Below are 17,415 nucleotides of genomic sequence, written 5' to 3' on the forward strand. Positions count from 1 at the left end.
CAGCTACATGTACCCTGAACATCCTGCACTCTGAGGCTTCCTTCTCCTGAGCAATGGCTTCCAATGAAAACCAACAGGAGCCCTGGGCTCTCAACTCTACTACCTTCATTCTGAGGGTAGCATGTTGTTGTGGAAAGAAGACTGTGTTTAGAGCCTGAGGACCTGAGTTCAAATCCCACCTCTGAATCTTGCTACCTGTGTGACCTTGGGCAAGTCATGTAATAACGTCTCTCAGCATCAGTTTCTTCATCTGGAAAATGGGAACAATAACAGCACCTAAGTCACAGGGTTCTTATGAAGCTTTAACCCTGTAAACACTGAAGTACTGTAGCAATGCTAGCTGCTTCCCTTAATTCATTGGCTCTTTGAAATGACTCTGTGAGATACAATAATGGGCAATTAAAATCCTCATTTCTCAGATGAGGAAGCTGTGGTTCAGAGAATATATTGACTTGCCTTTGGTCACGCAGCTGGTGAACATCAGAGCTGGGGTTTGACCTGGGGTTTCCTGGTTCTGAAAAATCACTGGATTCTTTCCACTGCATTGGGAAGTATAAATAAGGAAAACTGACAAGGAGAAATTGAGTGATTTACCCAGAGCTCTATGGAAAGTCAATGACAGTCAAAGCTAGACCCCAAATCCTCTCATTCATTCATTCATTGAGTACTGAGGATCATGTGCTTTTTCTACTGGATCATACTGTAACTTCTATTCCTTTGTGCATATCCTCACTACAGGCTTCCTGATCCTCAGAGGACCCATGTGATTTGGGGGACCAGCAAGGTGAGCCCCTCATTGGATCAGACTCATGGGATTGGAGTGAAGGAAAGAATGAATTTCCCCCTGGGAGTTGGGAAAACCAACTGAGTTGGTTTTGAGTTTGGCCAACCAAATGGATTGGCCACCATTCAGTGTCTTTTCTATAGGACTTTGGGATCTCAGGCTTTCGCTTTGGCACCCTCTACACAGAGAACCAGGATGTAGCCAATGCTGTGGCTTCCCTTGGTTGTCTGCATAGCCTCTGTGGCACCGTCCAGTACCAGATGGCACAGCTGCTTCGGGACCGAGGTGACACAGCTGGGCTTCTGACTTAGAGCTGGGAGTCTTGGGCTCATTAAAAAAAAACAGGGAGTGGTGTGACAAACTCTATAGACAGCAGTATTTGCCCATCTTCCCCACAGAGATGAGTCTTGAAAGTGGGTAGGGAGGAGAAGCTTCTACTGTTAAAGTCAGTGGGGTGATGTTTTAGTAGGAGAATTGCTGGGGTGGTACAATTTCTTTTTGGGACTCCCTTCCACCTGAGCAGACTGGATCAACCAGGTCTACCTACCAGAAAACCATGCCCGGCTCAGGGCTGCCCATGCCTACATCACAGAGGAGCTGGAGACCTTGAACATCCCCTTCCTCAGGACCAAAGCTGGTTTTTTTGTCTGGATAGACTTGAGAAAGGTAAGAACAGTTGTGGATTGGGGTCAACTACAGATAGATAATGGAATGATTTGTTTATTAGTTGAACCAGAATCTATGTGCCTGGCGCTGACCTAGGTGCTGGAGACCCAGAGACAACAATGATATAGACCTTGCCCTCAGGGAGCTTATATCCCATAGCTGGGGAGGGGAGGAAGATTCAAAATTCAAATAAATAAATGCAAAAAATATACAAAATAATTAGAAATAATTCTGGATAGGGGAGAAAACTAGCAACTACTGTGGAGGGAGATCAGGAAAAGTTTCATATAATGAACAGTATACTTGGAAAAGTTGTCTGAATCCGGATTGTGAAGGATTGTAAATGTCAAAAAGAGGAATGTTGTCCTAGGGAGTCACTAGACCTTCTTGAGCAAGAGACAGTGAATGCAGAATTGAGAATGGACATAGCCTGATGTCAGCTTGCCAGCTGTGTGGGGATAGTTTCAGAGGGGAGAGATTGGAGATCAGGAGACCAAGAGAGATTGTGGGAGGAGCTGCTCATGAGTTTCTCTCTTTAAGTTGCCTAACTTGCTCCTAGTACCTGTTCACAGATACCTTCGAGGAGGAGTTCTCCTTGTGGAGCCGTTTCCTAGATCACAAGGTACTTTTGTTTCGTGGAAAGGACTTTGAGTGCAAGGAACCCGGCTGGTTCCGCCTCGTCTTCTCCGACAAGATCCACAGGCTAAGGCTGGGTGAGAGAGAGATTTGCCCTTTTCCTAGGTCCTGAGCCCCTTCCTCTCTTCTTCCCACTAGCCTGAACTCTGGATCCCTAAAATTGTCTCCATACCTCCCAGTCTGGCTCTTCCCCCCCCCACTTTGATCTTCTGGGTCTTTCTGTTTGCCCTACAGCTCCTCCCTTAGGACTTTCCAGCCTTTCCATCCCCCCTGAAGCTGAACCCTCCTGTATTGGCTATTTTCCCGAGTCGGAGTGTAAGAGCCTTGAGAGCACCGGCTGTTACTTTCCTATTTCTGCTTGTATCTCCTAGGGGTGTTGTAAGGATCACATGAGATATTATTTGTGAAGTGCTTGGCACATAGTGAGCACTTAATGTTTTCTTCCTTCTTTCCTCCGTTTGTTCCTTATTTCTCTTCCCTTCCCTTCTTTCTTCCTTCCATGTGTCCTTTTATCCTTCCTTTCTTCCCTTCCCTCCTTCCCTTCCTTTTTGTTTCTTCCTTCTTTTCCTTCCTTCTGCACTTTTTACTTCTTTTTTTACTTCCTTATTTCTCTTCCTTCTGTTCTTTGTCCCTTCATTGCTTTCCCTCCTTACCTTTTTTCCTTTCCTTTTTCTCCCTTCCTTTTCCTTTCTTCCTTCTTTCCCTTCATTCTGTCCTCTTTTCTTCCTCTCTTCTGCCTTTCCCCTTCCTCTTTTTTCCTTCCTCTCTTCCCTTCTATTTGTATGCTTGGTGTTAAGCATTAAGTAATTGCTTAATAATTCTTTCATCCATCCACTCATCCATTAGTATCTATTCATTCATTTGATTCAATTTGACCAATCCTTTCTACATGCTTCCTTTGTGCAAGGCCCTTTTCTCAGATCTCTAATATAAAAACATCATTCCAATAAACAAGCATTTATTAGACTCCTGTTGTATGCCAGGCACTGTAACAGGAGCTGGGGATATAAGACAAAAATGAAGTAGGTCCTACCCTTAAGGACCTTCTTGCCTACTAAAGGGAATGAGACATTGATCAGTCAATCAGTTTGAATCTATTAATTGCCTGCTGTGTAAGTGGCAAGTGGTCGTTCTCAGAGAGTGTATGTTCTATCAGATTGAGGCATAAATAGCCAAAATACAAGCTCAAGTGTGATGGGTCCAAGAAGAGATCCAGAAACAAACAGTGCAGAAAAGCTTGAGAGTGGGAAGAATACTCTTAGCAGAGGGTAATTGCAAAGGTTTCATTCAGAAAGTGGCCCTAGAGTTGAACCTGATGGGAAGGGAACTTCATTAGAAAGATTTTCCCTGTGACTTCTCTAGCCCCTGTAGAGACCTAGGTCCCTCAGAGTGTCTCCCCTCCCTTCCTCCCAATGCCTGCTGGCACCTCCATGCTGCTTGATCTTTCCTTTCCTTCCCTAGGCATGCAGCGGATCCGGGAGGTGCTTGAGAAGGAGCCCCAGGTGGCCAAGACCCCTTCGCCCAGCCAGCCCCTGGAGAAGAGCAGCCAGTCGAGGTGATGTGGCTTCTGACTCAGGACCCAAGGAACTGGATACTAAGTGCAGGCTGGAAACAAGATTCCCTCACCTCTTTGGCTGCAGAATTACCAGAGGGAAACCTGGGGTGGCCTGCCCCAGGAGAGAGAACGTACTTTGGATTGTTGGGCACCTCTCTCTGCTATGTATGATACTCAAGCAGAATGAGCAGAAAATTGCCTGGTACAGCTGGCTTGGGCTCCTCTCCCTGGGAGTCCTCAGCCCCTTCTTGAAGCATCAAACTGAAATAGAGGCTTTCCCTTTGAGAGTCTTAATGTTTTCTCCATTGGTCATTCAGTAAGCTGACTGCTCTGTGCTGGGTCCCAAGCCAGGTGCTGGGGGGTATGGAGACAAAACACAACAAGCCTTGCTCTCATTTAGATTCTGTTGGGCAGACAAGCTGTAAACACATCAGTGTTGGGATTGGAACTGGACCACCTATTTTACTGGCCTAGGAAGCCCAGGTGAGGAACTCCCTCTGCCAATGCAGGACAGAGCTTCACTCCAAATCAATCTTAGAGGGTCATTCAGAGCACTTTGAGGGCAAAGAACTTGTCCAGGGGCACAGCTAGTGTGTGGCAATATGTGGACTCTCTGTTCTTGGCTCTGTGACCAGCTTTCAAAAACATTTTTATTGATGTCTTTTGTTTTCACATCACCTAAATTCCCTCCTGTATCCCTTCTTCTCTCCCCTACCCCCCCCCAGTCATTCTATACAACAAAAAATTTGAGATCAGCTTTCTATCCACTAAAATAGATTTCCTTTCTGTTCATTCCAGCAGACAAACCTTTGAGATTTTTTGTAAGTAAAATATAATTATGCATGTTGGGTAATGGAAATATAAACTTGGTTTGACTGGTGTGTGGCTTGGATAGATATATCCTCTCCAAGGAAAACTGTATTTCCACCTTTGTGGAAAACTGGAGGAAGGAAATTGGCTGGGTCCTTGATCCTTTCTTTGCCTATCTCTAGAAGTATTGTGCTAGAGTTATATATATCTACCATATTTCAGAAACTGATAGTCTCAAGTCTCAAACAATACTTTGGTAAGGCCCAAGATAAACACCACTTTCTCTGCGAGCTCTCAAAGGGAAGGTAATACTCATCCTATTCTCTCTAGTTTAGCTCCTTCCCGTTAAACACTAGTTACTCCAAAGAAATTGGGGAAATTATACAGATCAAAAGATCAGGGACAAGGTTTCAGGTTCCAAGGAGAGAATGGTTTTACCTAGGCAAATCCCTCAGCATTCTCCAGGGTTTTTAGGTACTAGAAGGCAAGGGACATGTTGGGGGTGGTTTCTCACATGCCTTTGACTCTAGAAAGGAATATTCTCCATCACTTAAAAATATAAGCTTGCTTTACTCAACTGTCTCAAAGTCCTCCAAGCATATCTGAAAAGACCCCTGTACTTCCTACAGCAGTCTGAATTCGAGGCTTAGGGTTTTCTCAGCCATTCAGGAGTCCCTGTGTCCTTTCAGGAGCTCTGTGTCCTCACTGTAGGCAGAATCACAAGGCTGTTCTTCTGGGCGCTGTCCAAATGCAGAGCATGGAGATTTTGTGTAAATGCAATGGGGGCTCCAGGTGACTCAGTGAATAGAGCACCGGCCTTGGAGTCAGGAGGACCTGAGTTCAAAAACAGCCTCAGACACTTAACACTTACTAGTCATGTGGGGAAGTCGACTTGGGCAAGTCACTTAACCCCAATTGCCCTGCCCTCTCCCCTCCAAAAAGCAAAAAAATAAAAAATAAAAAATAAAAAATAAAAAAAGAAAAGGAAAGAAAAGCAAAAAATAAATACAAAGTAGTTACTTTAACAGCTAAGAGGATTCGGAAAGGTTCGGTATAGTAGCTGTTCTGGACTTGCTTCTGGGGCTTCTGTGACTGAGGGGAGTCAGAGGCGTTATTTCTTCATAAGGAAAGGTTTGCAAAGCCCTGTCTAAGTGGTATCTCATTTTAGCTTTACACCAGCCTGATGATAGGCCCTCCTCCAGGCATTATCCCCATTTTATAAGATTCTCCCCTGGTCACACGAGGAGTCAGAGGAGGCATGTGAGCCCAGGTCTTAGCCGACTCCAAGGCTTTCCTGCTTTGCCTCCGTCCCATGGTACTATTTCAGGATTGTCCCATTTTACAGATGGGGAAAATGAAGCGGGGAGGTTGTGTCTCAACCATGGTCACACAGCTGATGCCTCAGATGAAGGATCTAAATAAAGATGATCTCGTCTGATCTTCCCAATCCCCCATGATAGCGGTGCCTTAGGTATTATCACCCCTGGACAGCGGAAAGAGCCCTGGACTTGGGGTGAGAGGACCGCTGCTCAAGCCCAGGTGATCTAGGGCCAGTCTTAGCTTCTCTTGGCCTTGGTCCCCTCATTTGAAAAACGAAGGAGTTGAACCAGATGATCTCTCATTCTTTTCGACCCCATTTTATAGTTGAGCAAACTGAGTTTCAGAAGTGGGACGGTCCCTTGTCCGAGGTCATAAAGATAGTAAGTGGCAGATTGGAACCAGAGCTCCTGAGTCCGGATCTAGACTTCGGTCCAGCCTTTGTACCTCCTGCGATGATGCCTGGTCCTGACTCTAACTCAAACCCTATCCCCAAGGTCTACGGAAGAGAGGCAAAAGAAATCCCAGACGATCTTGGTGGCTCAGGCTACAGACGCCACTTGCTTTCGCGCTTGCGCAGTCATTTCTTCCAGGATTTGCTTCGTAGATTGGATTGCCTGCCTTCTAGGAGAGGGCAGACCTCGCTTTTCGATCGGCGAAACCCGCGCTGGCACCTCCGGGCCGCCAGAGGACGACCGCCCGCCCAGGCCGCGGACCCACTCGGGCTTTGCTCCCGCATGCGCAGTTCGCCGCACGCAGCCTGTCAGTGTCAGGGGGCTGGGCCGGCCTCCGAGTTTGTCTGCTGCTGCCGGCCTCTCTTCCTCCCCCGGCCCGGAACTGGAGGCGACCCCGGCCCGAAGCCCCCCATCCTCGGCCTCTCGTCCCTGACCGGGTCATGAGGCGGTGACGGAGCCCGGGGGCGCCGCGCGGGGCCTGAGGCGGAGGTGAGGCCGGGGCTGGGACAGAGGCGGCGTGCCCCCAAAATGAGGGGACGGGGATCGTGTGATCCCCAGGGGGGGTCAGGGGCAGTGTGCCCCCCCGGAATGGGGGGTGGGTATGATAGTGTGACCCCCCCAGGGGAGTCAGGGGCAGTGTTCCTCCCCCCCTCCCCGAATGAGAGGGTGGGGGATCGTGTGACTCCTTCATTGGGGGTGGTGGTCTGGGGGAGATGTGCCCCCCAACGGAAGGTGAGGGATCGTGTGACCCCCTTAGTGGGAGAGGGCGTCAGGGGCAATGTGCTCCCCTGGAACGGGGAGTGGGGGATCGTGTGACCCCCTCAGTGGAGGAGGGGGTAGGGGGTGATGTGCCTCACCAGGAGAATGGAGGAGGGAGGAGTGTTAAGGAATAGCCCCCCATCTGCACGCCCACCCCAGCAGAATGGTGGGAAGGGCTAACATTTATTCCTACAGCTCAGCCAGCCGGAAGAATCAAGGCAATGCACCCCAAAAGATAGGGGAAGGGAGTTGGCAGAAAGCCATGGGGAGAGGAAGGAAAGAAGAAAAAGGGCCCCCTTCTGCATCCCCAGCCTGGTTTTGGGAGGGGACTGATTCTGGGTATTTGGAAAAGCACCCACCCCTCTTCTTTAAAATGCGAGCATTCTCAGAATTGCTTAACTTTCTCAAACTTTTCTATTTCTGTTCCATTCCTCTTTCTCACCGACTTTCCTCAAATTTGTTTCCTTTAATCTCAGCCCCCTCTTTCCCTAAACTCTTAACCTGCCGCAGGGATTTGGTGAGATTTCCTTCTCAGCCACAGCCCCACTCCCACTCTGACCTTTCCCTTCCTGCCACCCTTACCGGGACTCCAGGTAGCTCATGCCCCTCCCATCGTGATGCTGGTTTCATCCTGCTCTTGGTGAAGTGTCTGACACATAGGAGGCAGGCAGCATGCCAAACAGAGTCTATTTGATCCTGAAGGTAATAGGGAACCATTGGAGCTTATTGAGTAAGGTGGTAGTCTAGGCAGACTTGCACTTTAGGAAAAGTACTTTGGCATCTTTGGAGAGGTGATCAAGACCTGAGCTAGGTAAAGAGGCTGTGTGAGTGAAGATAAGGGGATATACAGGAGAGCTGCTGTGAAGGCAGAAACAACAAGATCTGGCAACAGACTGGGTGTGTGGGGTGAGTGGGAAATCAAGGAGGACACCAAGGTAGGGAGCCTAGGTAACTGGGAAGATAAGATGGGGGCACTGGGGATTTGGAAAATAGAAAGGTTTGTAGTGAGAGTTGGTGAATGACCTCTTTTGGTCAGGCTGAGTGAGATGCCTTCAGGACATCCAGTTGGAGAAGTCCAAGAAGAAATTGATGATGTGCCGCTCTGGCTTAGGAGAAAGAGTTCCCTTGGAACTTTGGGAAAATAATTTCATTTCTCTGGCTCTCAGTTACTCCATCTGGAAAAAGAAGTGATTGGATTAGATGATTGCTGAGGACTTTATGGAATCTGTGCTTCTGAGTTCTGAATTTGAGTTTTGATCTTGGTTATACTCTTATTGGAGTGAGAGGGTTTCTGGCTTAATCATCTGTAGATCTGGAGTTTAATTTTTAAAAGCAATTTAATTGGGTGGTTATCATCTTGGGGAGGTTATAGAGTCATAGCCTTTTAAAGCTGAGACTTAGTTTGTACTGGATTTGCAGTCAGAACACGGAAGTTTGAGTCCTGACCTTGTCACCCACTGGTAGGATGGGTGAATTAACCATTTACCTTTTGAGTCTAAGTGTTTCCACTTAACATGTACTGATTACAATCCATAACATTGTAACGCACCAATCTCCTTCAGATTTGTTCTGGGAAAGCATTTTGCAAATTACAGAGATAGAGATAAGGATCGAACCTGTGATTTCATTGATATAGGGAACTCCTGGATAAGGAAACTCCTACTCCTACATTTTGGCACCTTCTCTGCAATTTATAGTCTTAGAAGTTGCCTAGAGTATTGAGAAGTTCGGTGACTTGTCCAGGGTGGTACAGACAGTATGTATCAGGTGTGGTTCTTGTTCTCAGCTCCTCCTGCTTTTGAGGCCAGCTCTGTATCCAAAAGTCTTTCCAAACTTTAAGTCTTCCAAATTTTATGTAATTGTGAACTTTTGTCTACACTATCACCTTTTATATTACAGGCAAGGAACCTGAAACCAACAGCCAAAGTAATGTGGCTAGTCAATGATAGAATCATGACTAGAACTCAGTGGTCTTGACTCTCTGTCTTCAAGGCATTACTCTTACATGGATACTATCTCTGCTAATGATAACAAGTCTGTTCCCAGCAAAATGCCTCGAAACTTCAGATAGCCTAAAGTAAATTGTCTAAAATGATGGTTAATTAAAGCTCAAAAATAGATTGTTCATCAAAATAGACATAGTAAGTAGACATTAGCACTTAGGTTGTGGTTGTTAAAATATATAATTGATTCAGTTTTCTCCATTTCCCACTTCCCTTGACATATACCCTAAGGCTGATTACTTCCTTCCCTATTCCAAGTGCTGTTATAAATAATTAGATTTATATCTTTCATTTAGAACTTGCTTTAACATTGAAAGGAAGGTATGCAGTGAAGCTTATTTACTGTCGAAGTCAGTCCTGGAATGAATTCTTGTTTCCTAAGTTCACAGTTCCTGTCTTCCCAGAAATGGTATTTGCTTCCTGTTTTTAGATTAGATTATTGTTTTGCCCTTTATTTGTGTGCTTGGCTAATCCCCTCAATGTCAGCAAGATGCGGGCTTCGATTTGAAAGCCAGTATTTTATATTGAGATGAATGTACAATGAAAAGAGCATATCTTTATCATTGAGCAGGTTCTTATGTCAAGTGCAGACTTTTCATGCTTTTGCTTGTATGGTAACATTGTCCTCACAATTGGGCAGAGGGTCCTGCTCGTTCTTTTATAGGGAGCTAGAGGAAGAAGATGCTGTGATTTGAGACACTGGACTAAGAAAATATGTCATGATCCTAAACCTTTGGGAAATATTCAGGCAGAATCTTGGAATAAGTAATTCCAAGAAGAGAGAGCTTCATTTTGTCTAGGCAGCAGTGCAAGGGTAAATAACAGACTTTTCCAGTGACTCAGTGCCTGGCAACTAGTCAAATGATTCTCGTGTTTTGTCAGGGCAGGTTTGATTTGGTTAACAGGAGATGAAGTTTATACCACTTGATGAAGTGGATAGGTATTGTGAAATTTTTCTCATTTTGATCCAGGGTACCTGCAGTAGCAATCATTCATGAGTAGATGAACATATTTTCTCCAGGGCTGTCCTCCATTGGGAAACTGAATGAAAGGGAGGGTGTGTGTGTGTGTGTGTGTGTGTGTGTGTGTGTGTGTGTGTGTGTGCGCGAGAGTTGAGTTGGTTTTTGAAGGCACTTGCTATTTCTGAGTCAATTTAGACATAGATTTCATTTTGGGAATGAAAAGCAATTTGTTGTTTCAGGAATGGAATGTGTGAGTTAAGGAATAGGTTTCTGATGTTCTGGATTGGGGCCAATCTGAAAGAAATTAAACGCTGATTAGAAGTAAAGAGAGTGAGAGTCTGGAGAGGGGGGAACTGGGAGATGGAGAAGGAGAGAGAGTGTAGGTGTAATGTTAATGGGGTATAAGCTCTTCCCCACCCATTAACTGACCTCACATGGAACCCATTAAGGGAAGCTTGCTTAGGGGAGGCTTCCTTGTAGGAAGGCTTTCACTCTTTTTGTTAATTTTTAATTAGGCACTGAATCATGGGGGTTGTGATGCCTTCTGGCTCTGAGAAGCTCTGAGTTGGTATTTGGCTTTGGGGGCTTGCTTATGACAAGGATCTTGTGATTCCCTGGTTCTGGTTGAGATTCTGAGTGGCCGTGTGTTCAAAGCTTCCTGACTGTCCAGATGTAAAGGCTTTCTCCATCCAGGGATGTATGTAAAGTATCTAACAATATTGCTTTGATTCAGGCAGTCAGAGCCCTGTCTGTTCGTCTTTATTTCTCTACTTGTATTTTCTCTGTTTGTATTTTCTTTGAAGTTCAGGGTGCTGACTTTTCCCCTGGACTAGTGAATGTAATTTAAAAAGATTGGTGACCCCTTGAACAGCTATCTTTCCTAGTAAAGCAGATCTAAGAACCTGTGCTAGCCATCCTATTAGTAGGTGTGTATATGTCTGTGTGGTGGTGGAGTAAGGCAGCAAGGGAAAAAGCAGGCTTGGTGAAAGTCATCTTTGACTCTTAGAAAGTGTCCTTTCTACTCCAGTTGAGGAGATGAGCAGAGAATTAGTACGGCATCCCATATCTTGCTCATTTATAGACTCATTGATAGAATTGGAAAAGACAGAAACTTGATTTAGTCTGGCCTCTTTCATATTTAATTCATATTCATTCACACTTGTGTATGCTGCACAAGTACTCATAGATGAAAGTATTGATTTCTTCTTTTTTGGTGTGGTCTCTGAAGCTTGGTGTTTGCATTTTCCTCTTTGTGGTTATTTGATAAATTTTCCTATAGCCTGTATTTACGTAGTTATTTATATATTGTCTCCTGTACTAGACTGTGAGCTCCTAGAGGGCAGGGACAATGTTTCTGTTTTTCTCTGTATTCCCAGCACTTACTGGTCCCTGGCACATATTAAGTGCTTAATAAGTACTTGTTGACTGGCCAACTGTTCCACCTTTTTCTCCTCATGTGCTCTTTAATGAGTGATTTTCACTGAAACTCTCTGGTACAGTTAATGAACTGTATTATGTGAGCATCAGTCTAGAGGATTTTCGTAGATTGGATTTTTAGGATTTTAGTCTTTCGAGTTGGGACAGACCTTAGAAGTCATCTTATCCAGCACCTTCATTTTACTAAAGCCCAGAGAGGTTCAAAGGACATAAGGCACTGTGCTGGGTGGTATACAGAGAGCCTACCTTTCTGAGGGAAATGCAGAATGCTGTTCTCATGGTATTCTCCGTATCTCCCAAGACCATAAATCTGTAGCTGGAGTGGATGGTCATCTAGTGCAGGTCGCCTTGTTTTACAGATGAGGAAACAGAGGCCAAGAGAGGGTAAGTGACTGGTGAAGGCCACCCAACAACTAAATGGTGGAGCTGTGATTTCAGCCTAGGTCCCTAATACAATGTGATCTGAAGGGGGAAAGAGAGCCAGTAACTAGGAGAATCACGAAAGGCTTCACTGAAGACGTGACCCCTGGGTTGGTCCCGAAGGACAGTCCAGACTGAGAGTTGGTGGTAGTGAGGGAGTGCATCTCAGATAGCGGGTGTAGCTGTAGGGGATAGAAGCTGAACTTGAGGGAGGAGCTGGCAGTCCAGGGTATAAAGGGTAGTAATGAAACAGACTAGAAAGCTGGGGTGGAGCTGGATTGGTGAGAGACTTGATTGAATGCCAGGCTAAGGAGGCTGTATTTTATCTTAGGGGGATCAGAGGGTCATGATCAGAAAGAGGAGAGATTGGAGGTACAGAGAACCATTGGGAAGTTACCGAGATAATCTAGGTGATGAAGGGTGGCTTAGATAAAGATGAGAGGAGGCATGTGAGCCATGCCTATGGGACATATGGTGGAGGTGGAAGGGACAGTCCTTGGTGCCTGATCAGGTCTGGGGTGGGGAAGGTGAGGGAGAGAAAAACCTATCCAGGATGACTCTGAGGTTACAGACTTCAGTGATAAGGACAATTGTGGTGCCCTCTATGGAAACAGGGCAATTTGGAGGGAAAATGAAGGCATTTAGTTTTCAACCTGGTGAATTTGAGAGGCTAAGGGGACATTAGTCAATCATCTCGCATTTATGAAGGGTCTGCTGTGTGCCGAGTACTGTGCTGAGAGCTGGGGATATGGAGGTTAAAAAATGAAGCTGTCCTTGTTCTCAAGGAGGCAGCATGTACATATGTAAGTATATTGAGAATAAATATATACAGAAGTCATAGCCTATACAGTGAGGCAAAATAGAACCCATCTTTCACGCCAGGGTCATGGAATATCTTTGTAAACCTCAGTGTACCGTATTGTCACAGTGACAGAGCTCTGGATTCAAATGTGGTCTCAGACACAACTAGATGTGTGACCCTGGGCAAGTCACTTAACTTCTACCTGCTTCAGTTTTCTCAACTGTAAAGTGATGATAATAATAGCACTTACCTCCCAGCCTTGTTGGGAGGATCAAATGAGTGGATATTTGTAAATATTAGCACTAGCACCATGCCTGGCTCATAGTAAAAGCTACATAAATGGTAGCTATTCTTATATAAATATGAACTATTCTTATTGTTACCCTTCTTTCCCTGCACATATCAGACAGAATTATTTTTGATGAATAGATTGTGATCTGGGTTAGTTCCTACCTTAAGAAAGATTTCAGTGGGAAATTAAAATTACTTTTCCTCTTCATACTCTGGGAAGTGTTTATTAACTGTTGCTTCTGACTCTAGGCCAGGGTTTACTTATATTGCTCGATGTAATAAACTCCCAAAACATACTTTGATTATTGAGAAGGAACACCCCCTGGCAGTAGTCACTATAACCTCTTTGTCCAAGGAGGTCCCAGTTTGTGAAAGGTGAGGCAAGAGAATGGTATTTCCCTTTGCATACATTCCTCATTTGGTCTTTAGAAGCATATTGTGAAGGGATATAGCTTGGCTTTACCATTCCTATCTGACAGATAAAGAAACCAGGACAAGTAGAATGAAAGAAAGCATCAGACATGGAAACAAAAGACCTTGAGGCCTGGCTCTTCCATTTACTCCTTGGGGGATGAAGGGAGAGGCACTCTACCTTGCTCAGGCTCAGCTTTCTTTCCTGAAAAATGAGGGATTAAAAGATTACTAAGGTTCTTTCCTGCTCAAAATTCTGTGATTCTGTGGTGCTCAGAGGACACACAGCTAAGCAAGGTCTTCTATACACATGGAGGGCTCTTTTCACTAGAGTATGGAATAGAGAAATGGCTATATTTTATTCATTTTCCATTTGCCTGCATAGCAAAGCTCCCAGATTTACTGACCTGTATTAAAAAAAAAAAATCCTGTTTTTTTTTATAATCTTTTTTACAAGCAGAATCTAAAATTCTCTCTGTTATTTCATCAGCTTCAAAGATAGATGTGGGCTTCTGAGAAGCTGAGCCCCCCGTTCAGTCTCTTCTGTCTCCCCGCATGTTTGCTTATTCACGTTCATGTTTCTGGCCTCCAGGAGTGCGAGGAAGAGGCTGTCTGAGTCAGCATGTGTGCGTCGGTCAAGTACAACATCCGGGGTCCTGCCCTTATCCCAAGAATGAAAACTAAGCACCGTCTCTACTACATCACCCTCTTCTCAGTTGTTTTACTAGGCCTCATTGCCACTGGCGTGTTCCAGTTTTGGCCCCATTCCATCGAGTCTTCAAGTGACTGGGCAGTGGAGAAGCGCAGTGTCCACGATGTGCCAGTGGTCAGACTGCCTGCGGACAGCCCCATCCCAGAGCGAGGAGACCTCAGCTGCCGAATGCATACTTGCTTTGATGTCTATCGCTGTGGTTTCAACCCGAAGAACAAAATCAAGGTGTACATCTACTCCCTGAAGAAGTATGTCGATGACTTTGGGGTACCAGTCAGCAACACCATTTCTCGGGAGTACAATGAACTACTCACAGCCATTTCAGATAGTGATTTCTACACAGATGACATCAACCGGGCCTGCCTCTTTGTGCCATCGATAGATGTGCTAAACCAGAAGACGCTGCGCATTAAGGAGACAGCGCAGGCATTAGCCCAACTTGCCAGGTACCTGCTTAAGTCTTAGAAATAACATAGCTACGACTCATACCTAAATCTCTTTAGTCCAGGTTCAGACCCCTTGCTAGTCCTTATCTTTGGTTATCCCCTCTTGAAGTGTGAAGGACCAGGGATTGTGGGGTCTGCCTGCCTGATCATCCTGCTGCAGGTTTGGGGTTTGGATTGGTTGATGTTTGATGGCAGTCAGCCCTCTGCATCTCCCCCACCCAAGGGAGATGGGGAGTGCTGTTGTTTGATGACTCATGAGCAGAGAAAGAGCTGGCGCTTGCCCTGGACCCTTGTGGTTGGAAGCAGCGGCCTTTTGGAAGTAGCCAGGAGGAAATGGTAATGACAAGTGGACCATGTGTTATTTCCGCTGTGATAGTGGAAGGTCCCCAGACTCTGGAGTTGACAAATGAAGCCAGGCTTTCTGCTTTTTAATGGGAAGGTGCAAATCTTTATTCTGCAGCTTGCTTTTTTTTTTTTTAAAGCAATTGGGGTTAAGTAACTTGCCCAAGGTTACACGGCCAGTTTTTGTGTGTGGGTGTTAAGTATCTGAGGCCGGAACCGATCCCGGGTCCTCCTGACTCCAGGGCGGTGCTCTTACTGCGCCACCTAGCCTCCCCTACAGCTTGCTTTTTAAAAAGCATGTAACTTCCATATGTTTCTGAGCTCTCCTGCGTTTCTCTTTTTCCTTCTGTCCTCTTCTATTCATTTGGGAAAATAACCTCTATGAGTCCTTCCTTTCTTTCTTTCCTTTGGAGAAGCATTTGTTAAATGCTGACTCTATATTAAGCATCAGGGATGAATGTGGGGGGCCTGCCCATATGCAGTAGGGTGGGAGCAATTTTTCTTTCTTGAAATTTTCATTATCTTCAGTGATGGCCTGCTCCAGTCAGACCAGCCTAACCCTTGTGCTCATCACTCTGTATGGTCCATGAGAGAGCAGGGATGTGAATTGCAGGTAAAACCAAAGTATGTTACGTGAGGCTTTCCTCATATCCGTATGTGCTTTGAGGGAATCTGAAAGATGCCTCCTAGGATGGTGGGATTCCCAGAATATGCTGTGTCCATTATTGAAGTCCCTTTTTAGGCTGGGGGTCAGGGCAGGGTCGGTAGCTCTTTGCTTCCTACTAATTGACATTCAAAATCTCCTGTTCCTCTTTTTTTTAATAGGTGGGATCGAGGCACAAATCAGCTACTGTTCAATATGTTACCTGGGGAACCTCCAGATTATAATACGGCCCTGGATGTTCCCAGAGACAGGTAGGTAGCCTTTGGCTCTTCTCTGTGGGAGGCCACTGAAGATTCATAGCAAGTGAATGATGTCATTTCTGCGTTTACTAGAGTCCATTGACCTATCCCTTTCTTCCCCATGAAAGAAACTATGCTCAAGAGAGCTTAGATTAGGGATTTTTAAACTAGGGTCTGTAGACAGATTTCTGAGGGTCTGTGAACTTGGATGGGGAAAAAATCACTAACTTCTAACTGAAATTTAACATTTCCTTCAATTGTTAATTTAAAAAAAAAAACCCTATTATTCTGAGAAGGGTTGTATTGGTTTCACCAGACTGCCTGAGGGGTCCACGACACAGGAAAGGTTAAGACCCCTTGGCTTAGAAGTTGTTGGGCACCAGTGAAAAAACCATTTGGAGATCAAGCTGGAGCTTTGATGGAAAGTTGGCTGGAGCAGAGATACCTGGGAAGACCTTCTGAGGGTGGGACTTTCCATGGCAGCTAGCATTGTACTTCTTCCAAAGGACACACTGATTAGGGCATGAGTGACTGCCCGATAACTACCCAGTCACGTTGGGTCTACCCTGGTTACTAGTCTCTCTTTTTTAATAATTGTGATATGACAATAGTCCTCAAATGGATCTGTGTTCCCCTTGACATGGATATTCCACATCCAAGATGGAGTGCCATCACCCATCCAGGCCTGCCTGTCTTGTGTGATTCCTGTCCATTTCCTTCCATGAGTTCACTGTGAGACTGGGGACCTTTCTGGACCTTGACATTTTCTGGATAGCAGTGGAACACATGGCCTGACCAGTGGTCAGCCTGACCTGAGGTGTGTGGACAGATAGACTCATCAACGCTTCACCTCCTTTTCTATTTTTGTGTATTTCTTTGGTGGCATCTGGTTGTCCTTTGTAGTTTATCATGTGTTCTGGCTTGCTCCTCCTCATCATGTATCTCTCTCTCTGTAGAGTTTTTTCAGTGATGCTGAATTTTAATTCTTCAGAGGCTATAGTGTTCCATGATTTGCAGCCATACTGGTAGTCAAAAGATAGGTCAGGATTTAGGAAAGAAGTTTGGGATCATTAAAGGAAGGACCATAGACAGTCCAGTCTTCTCTCCTTTTCCTCTTTTATTCCGGGTTCCACTCGTCCATGTGCAGTGTCTGTCCAATGTAAATACACCGATGGGCTAGCTCTGTAGCTTGCCTGTCTAACTGCATTGTTTAATCTGGGCAATGGGTTCTCTTTGTGGACATCTTCACCCCACTTCCCATTCTCCCTGAAATTAAAAAAAATACATACAAACCCTTCTCGGACAAAAAAATAATCCACGCATCGGCCATGGCTGAAAATACATATCACACCTCGCATCTTGCATCCCGCATCCATCTCCTTGCCGTCAGGAGGCAGGTACCATGCTTCATCATCATTGCCCTTGAATTGTGGTTGGCTGTCAGTGATCAGCGTTCTTACATCTGTCAGGATTGTTTTCTTTTTAGTGTTATCATTGTATAAGTTCTCCTGATTCCACTCACTTCACTCTACTTTAATTCAGACAAGTCTTTCCAGGTTTCTCTGAGTCCATCCCTTTCATAATTTCATAACATTCCATTAGATTTATATAACACAACTCTTCAGCCATTCCCCATTTGATGAGTACCTCTCTATTTTCTGGTTCTTTGCTAGAAAAAAGGTGCTACTATAAAATATTATTTTT

The 17,415-nt window shown here is 45.2% G+C and overlaps 2 protein-coding genes across 2 annotated transcripts in view; both read left to right on the plus strand.

The window, feature by feature from the left end:
• Positions 1 to 4,484, plus strand: part of LOC138163690 (1-aminocyclopropane-1-carboxylate synthase-like protein 1) — a 16,994-nt gene extending 12,510 nt beyond the window's left edge. The window contains 6 exon segments of the mRNA XM_069091094.1: positions 739 to 784; positions 928 to 1,069; positions 1,308 to 1,450; positions 2,010 to 2,163; positions 3,548 to 3,606; positions 3,608 to 4,484. Coding sequence (XP_068947195.1) covers positions 739 to 784; positions 928 to 1,069; positions 1,308 to 1,450; positions 2,010 to 2,163; positions 3,548 to 3,606; positions 3,608 to 3,961 — 898 coding nt within the window. The 3' untranslated portion in view covers positions 3,962 to 4,484.
• A 2,008-nt stretch (positions 4,485 to 6,492) lies between these two features.
• Positions 6,493 to 17,415, plus strand: part of EXT2 (exostosin glycosyltransferase 2) — a 190,243-nt gene continuing 179,320 nt past the window's right edge. The window contains exons 1-3 of the mRNA XM_069091461.1: positions 6,493 to 6,712; positions 13,901 to 14,466; positions 15,634 to 15,723. Of these exons, the coding sequence (XP_068947562.1) occupies positions 13,931 to 14,466; positions 15,634 to 15,723 (626 nt within the window). The 5' untranslated portion in view covers positions 6,493 to 6,712; positions 13,901 to 13,930. The remainder of the gene's footprint in view (positions 6,713 to 13,900; positions 14,467 to 15,633; positions 15,724 to 17,415) is intronic.

This window comes from Petaurus breviceps, unplaced genomic scaffold, assembly GCF_028583685.1.
Source record: "Petaurus breviceps papuanus isolate PSGF00001 unplaced genomic scaffold, PetGlider_PUasm1.0 188, whole genome shotgun sequence".
NCBI classification, from domain to species: domain Eukaryota; kingdom Metazoa; phylum Chordata; class Mammalia; order Diprotodontia; family Petauridae; genus Petaurus; species Petaurus breviceps.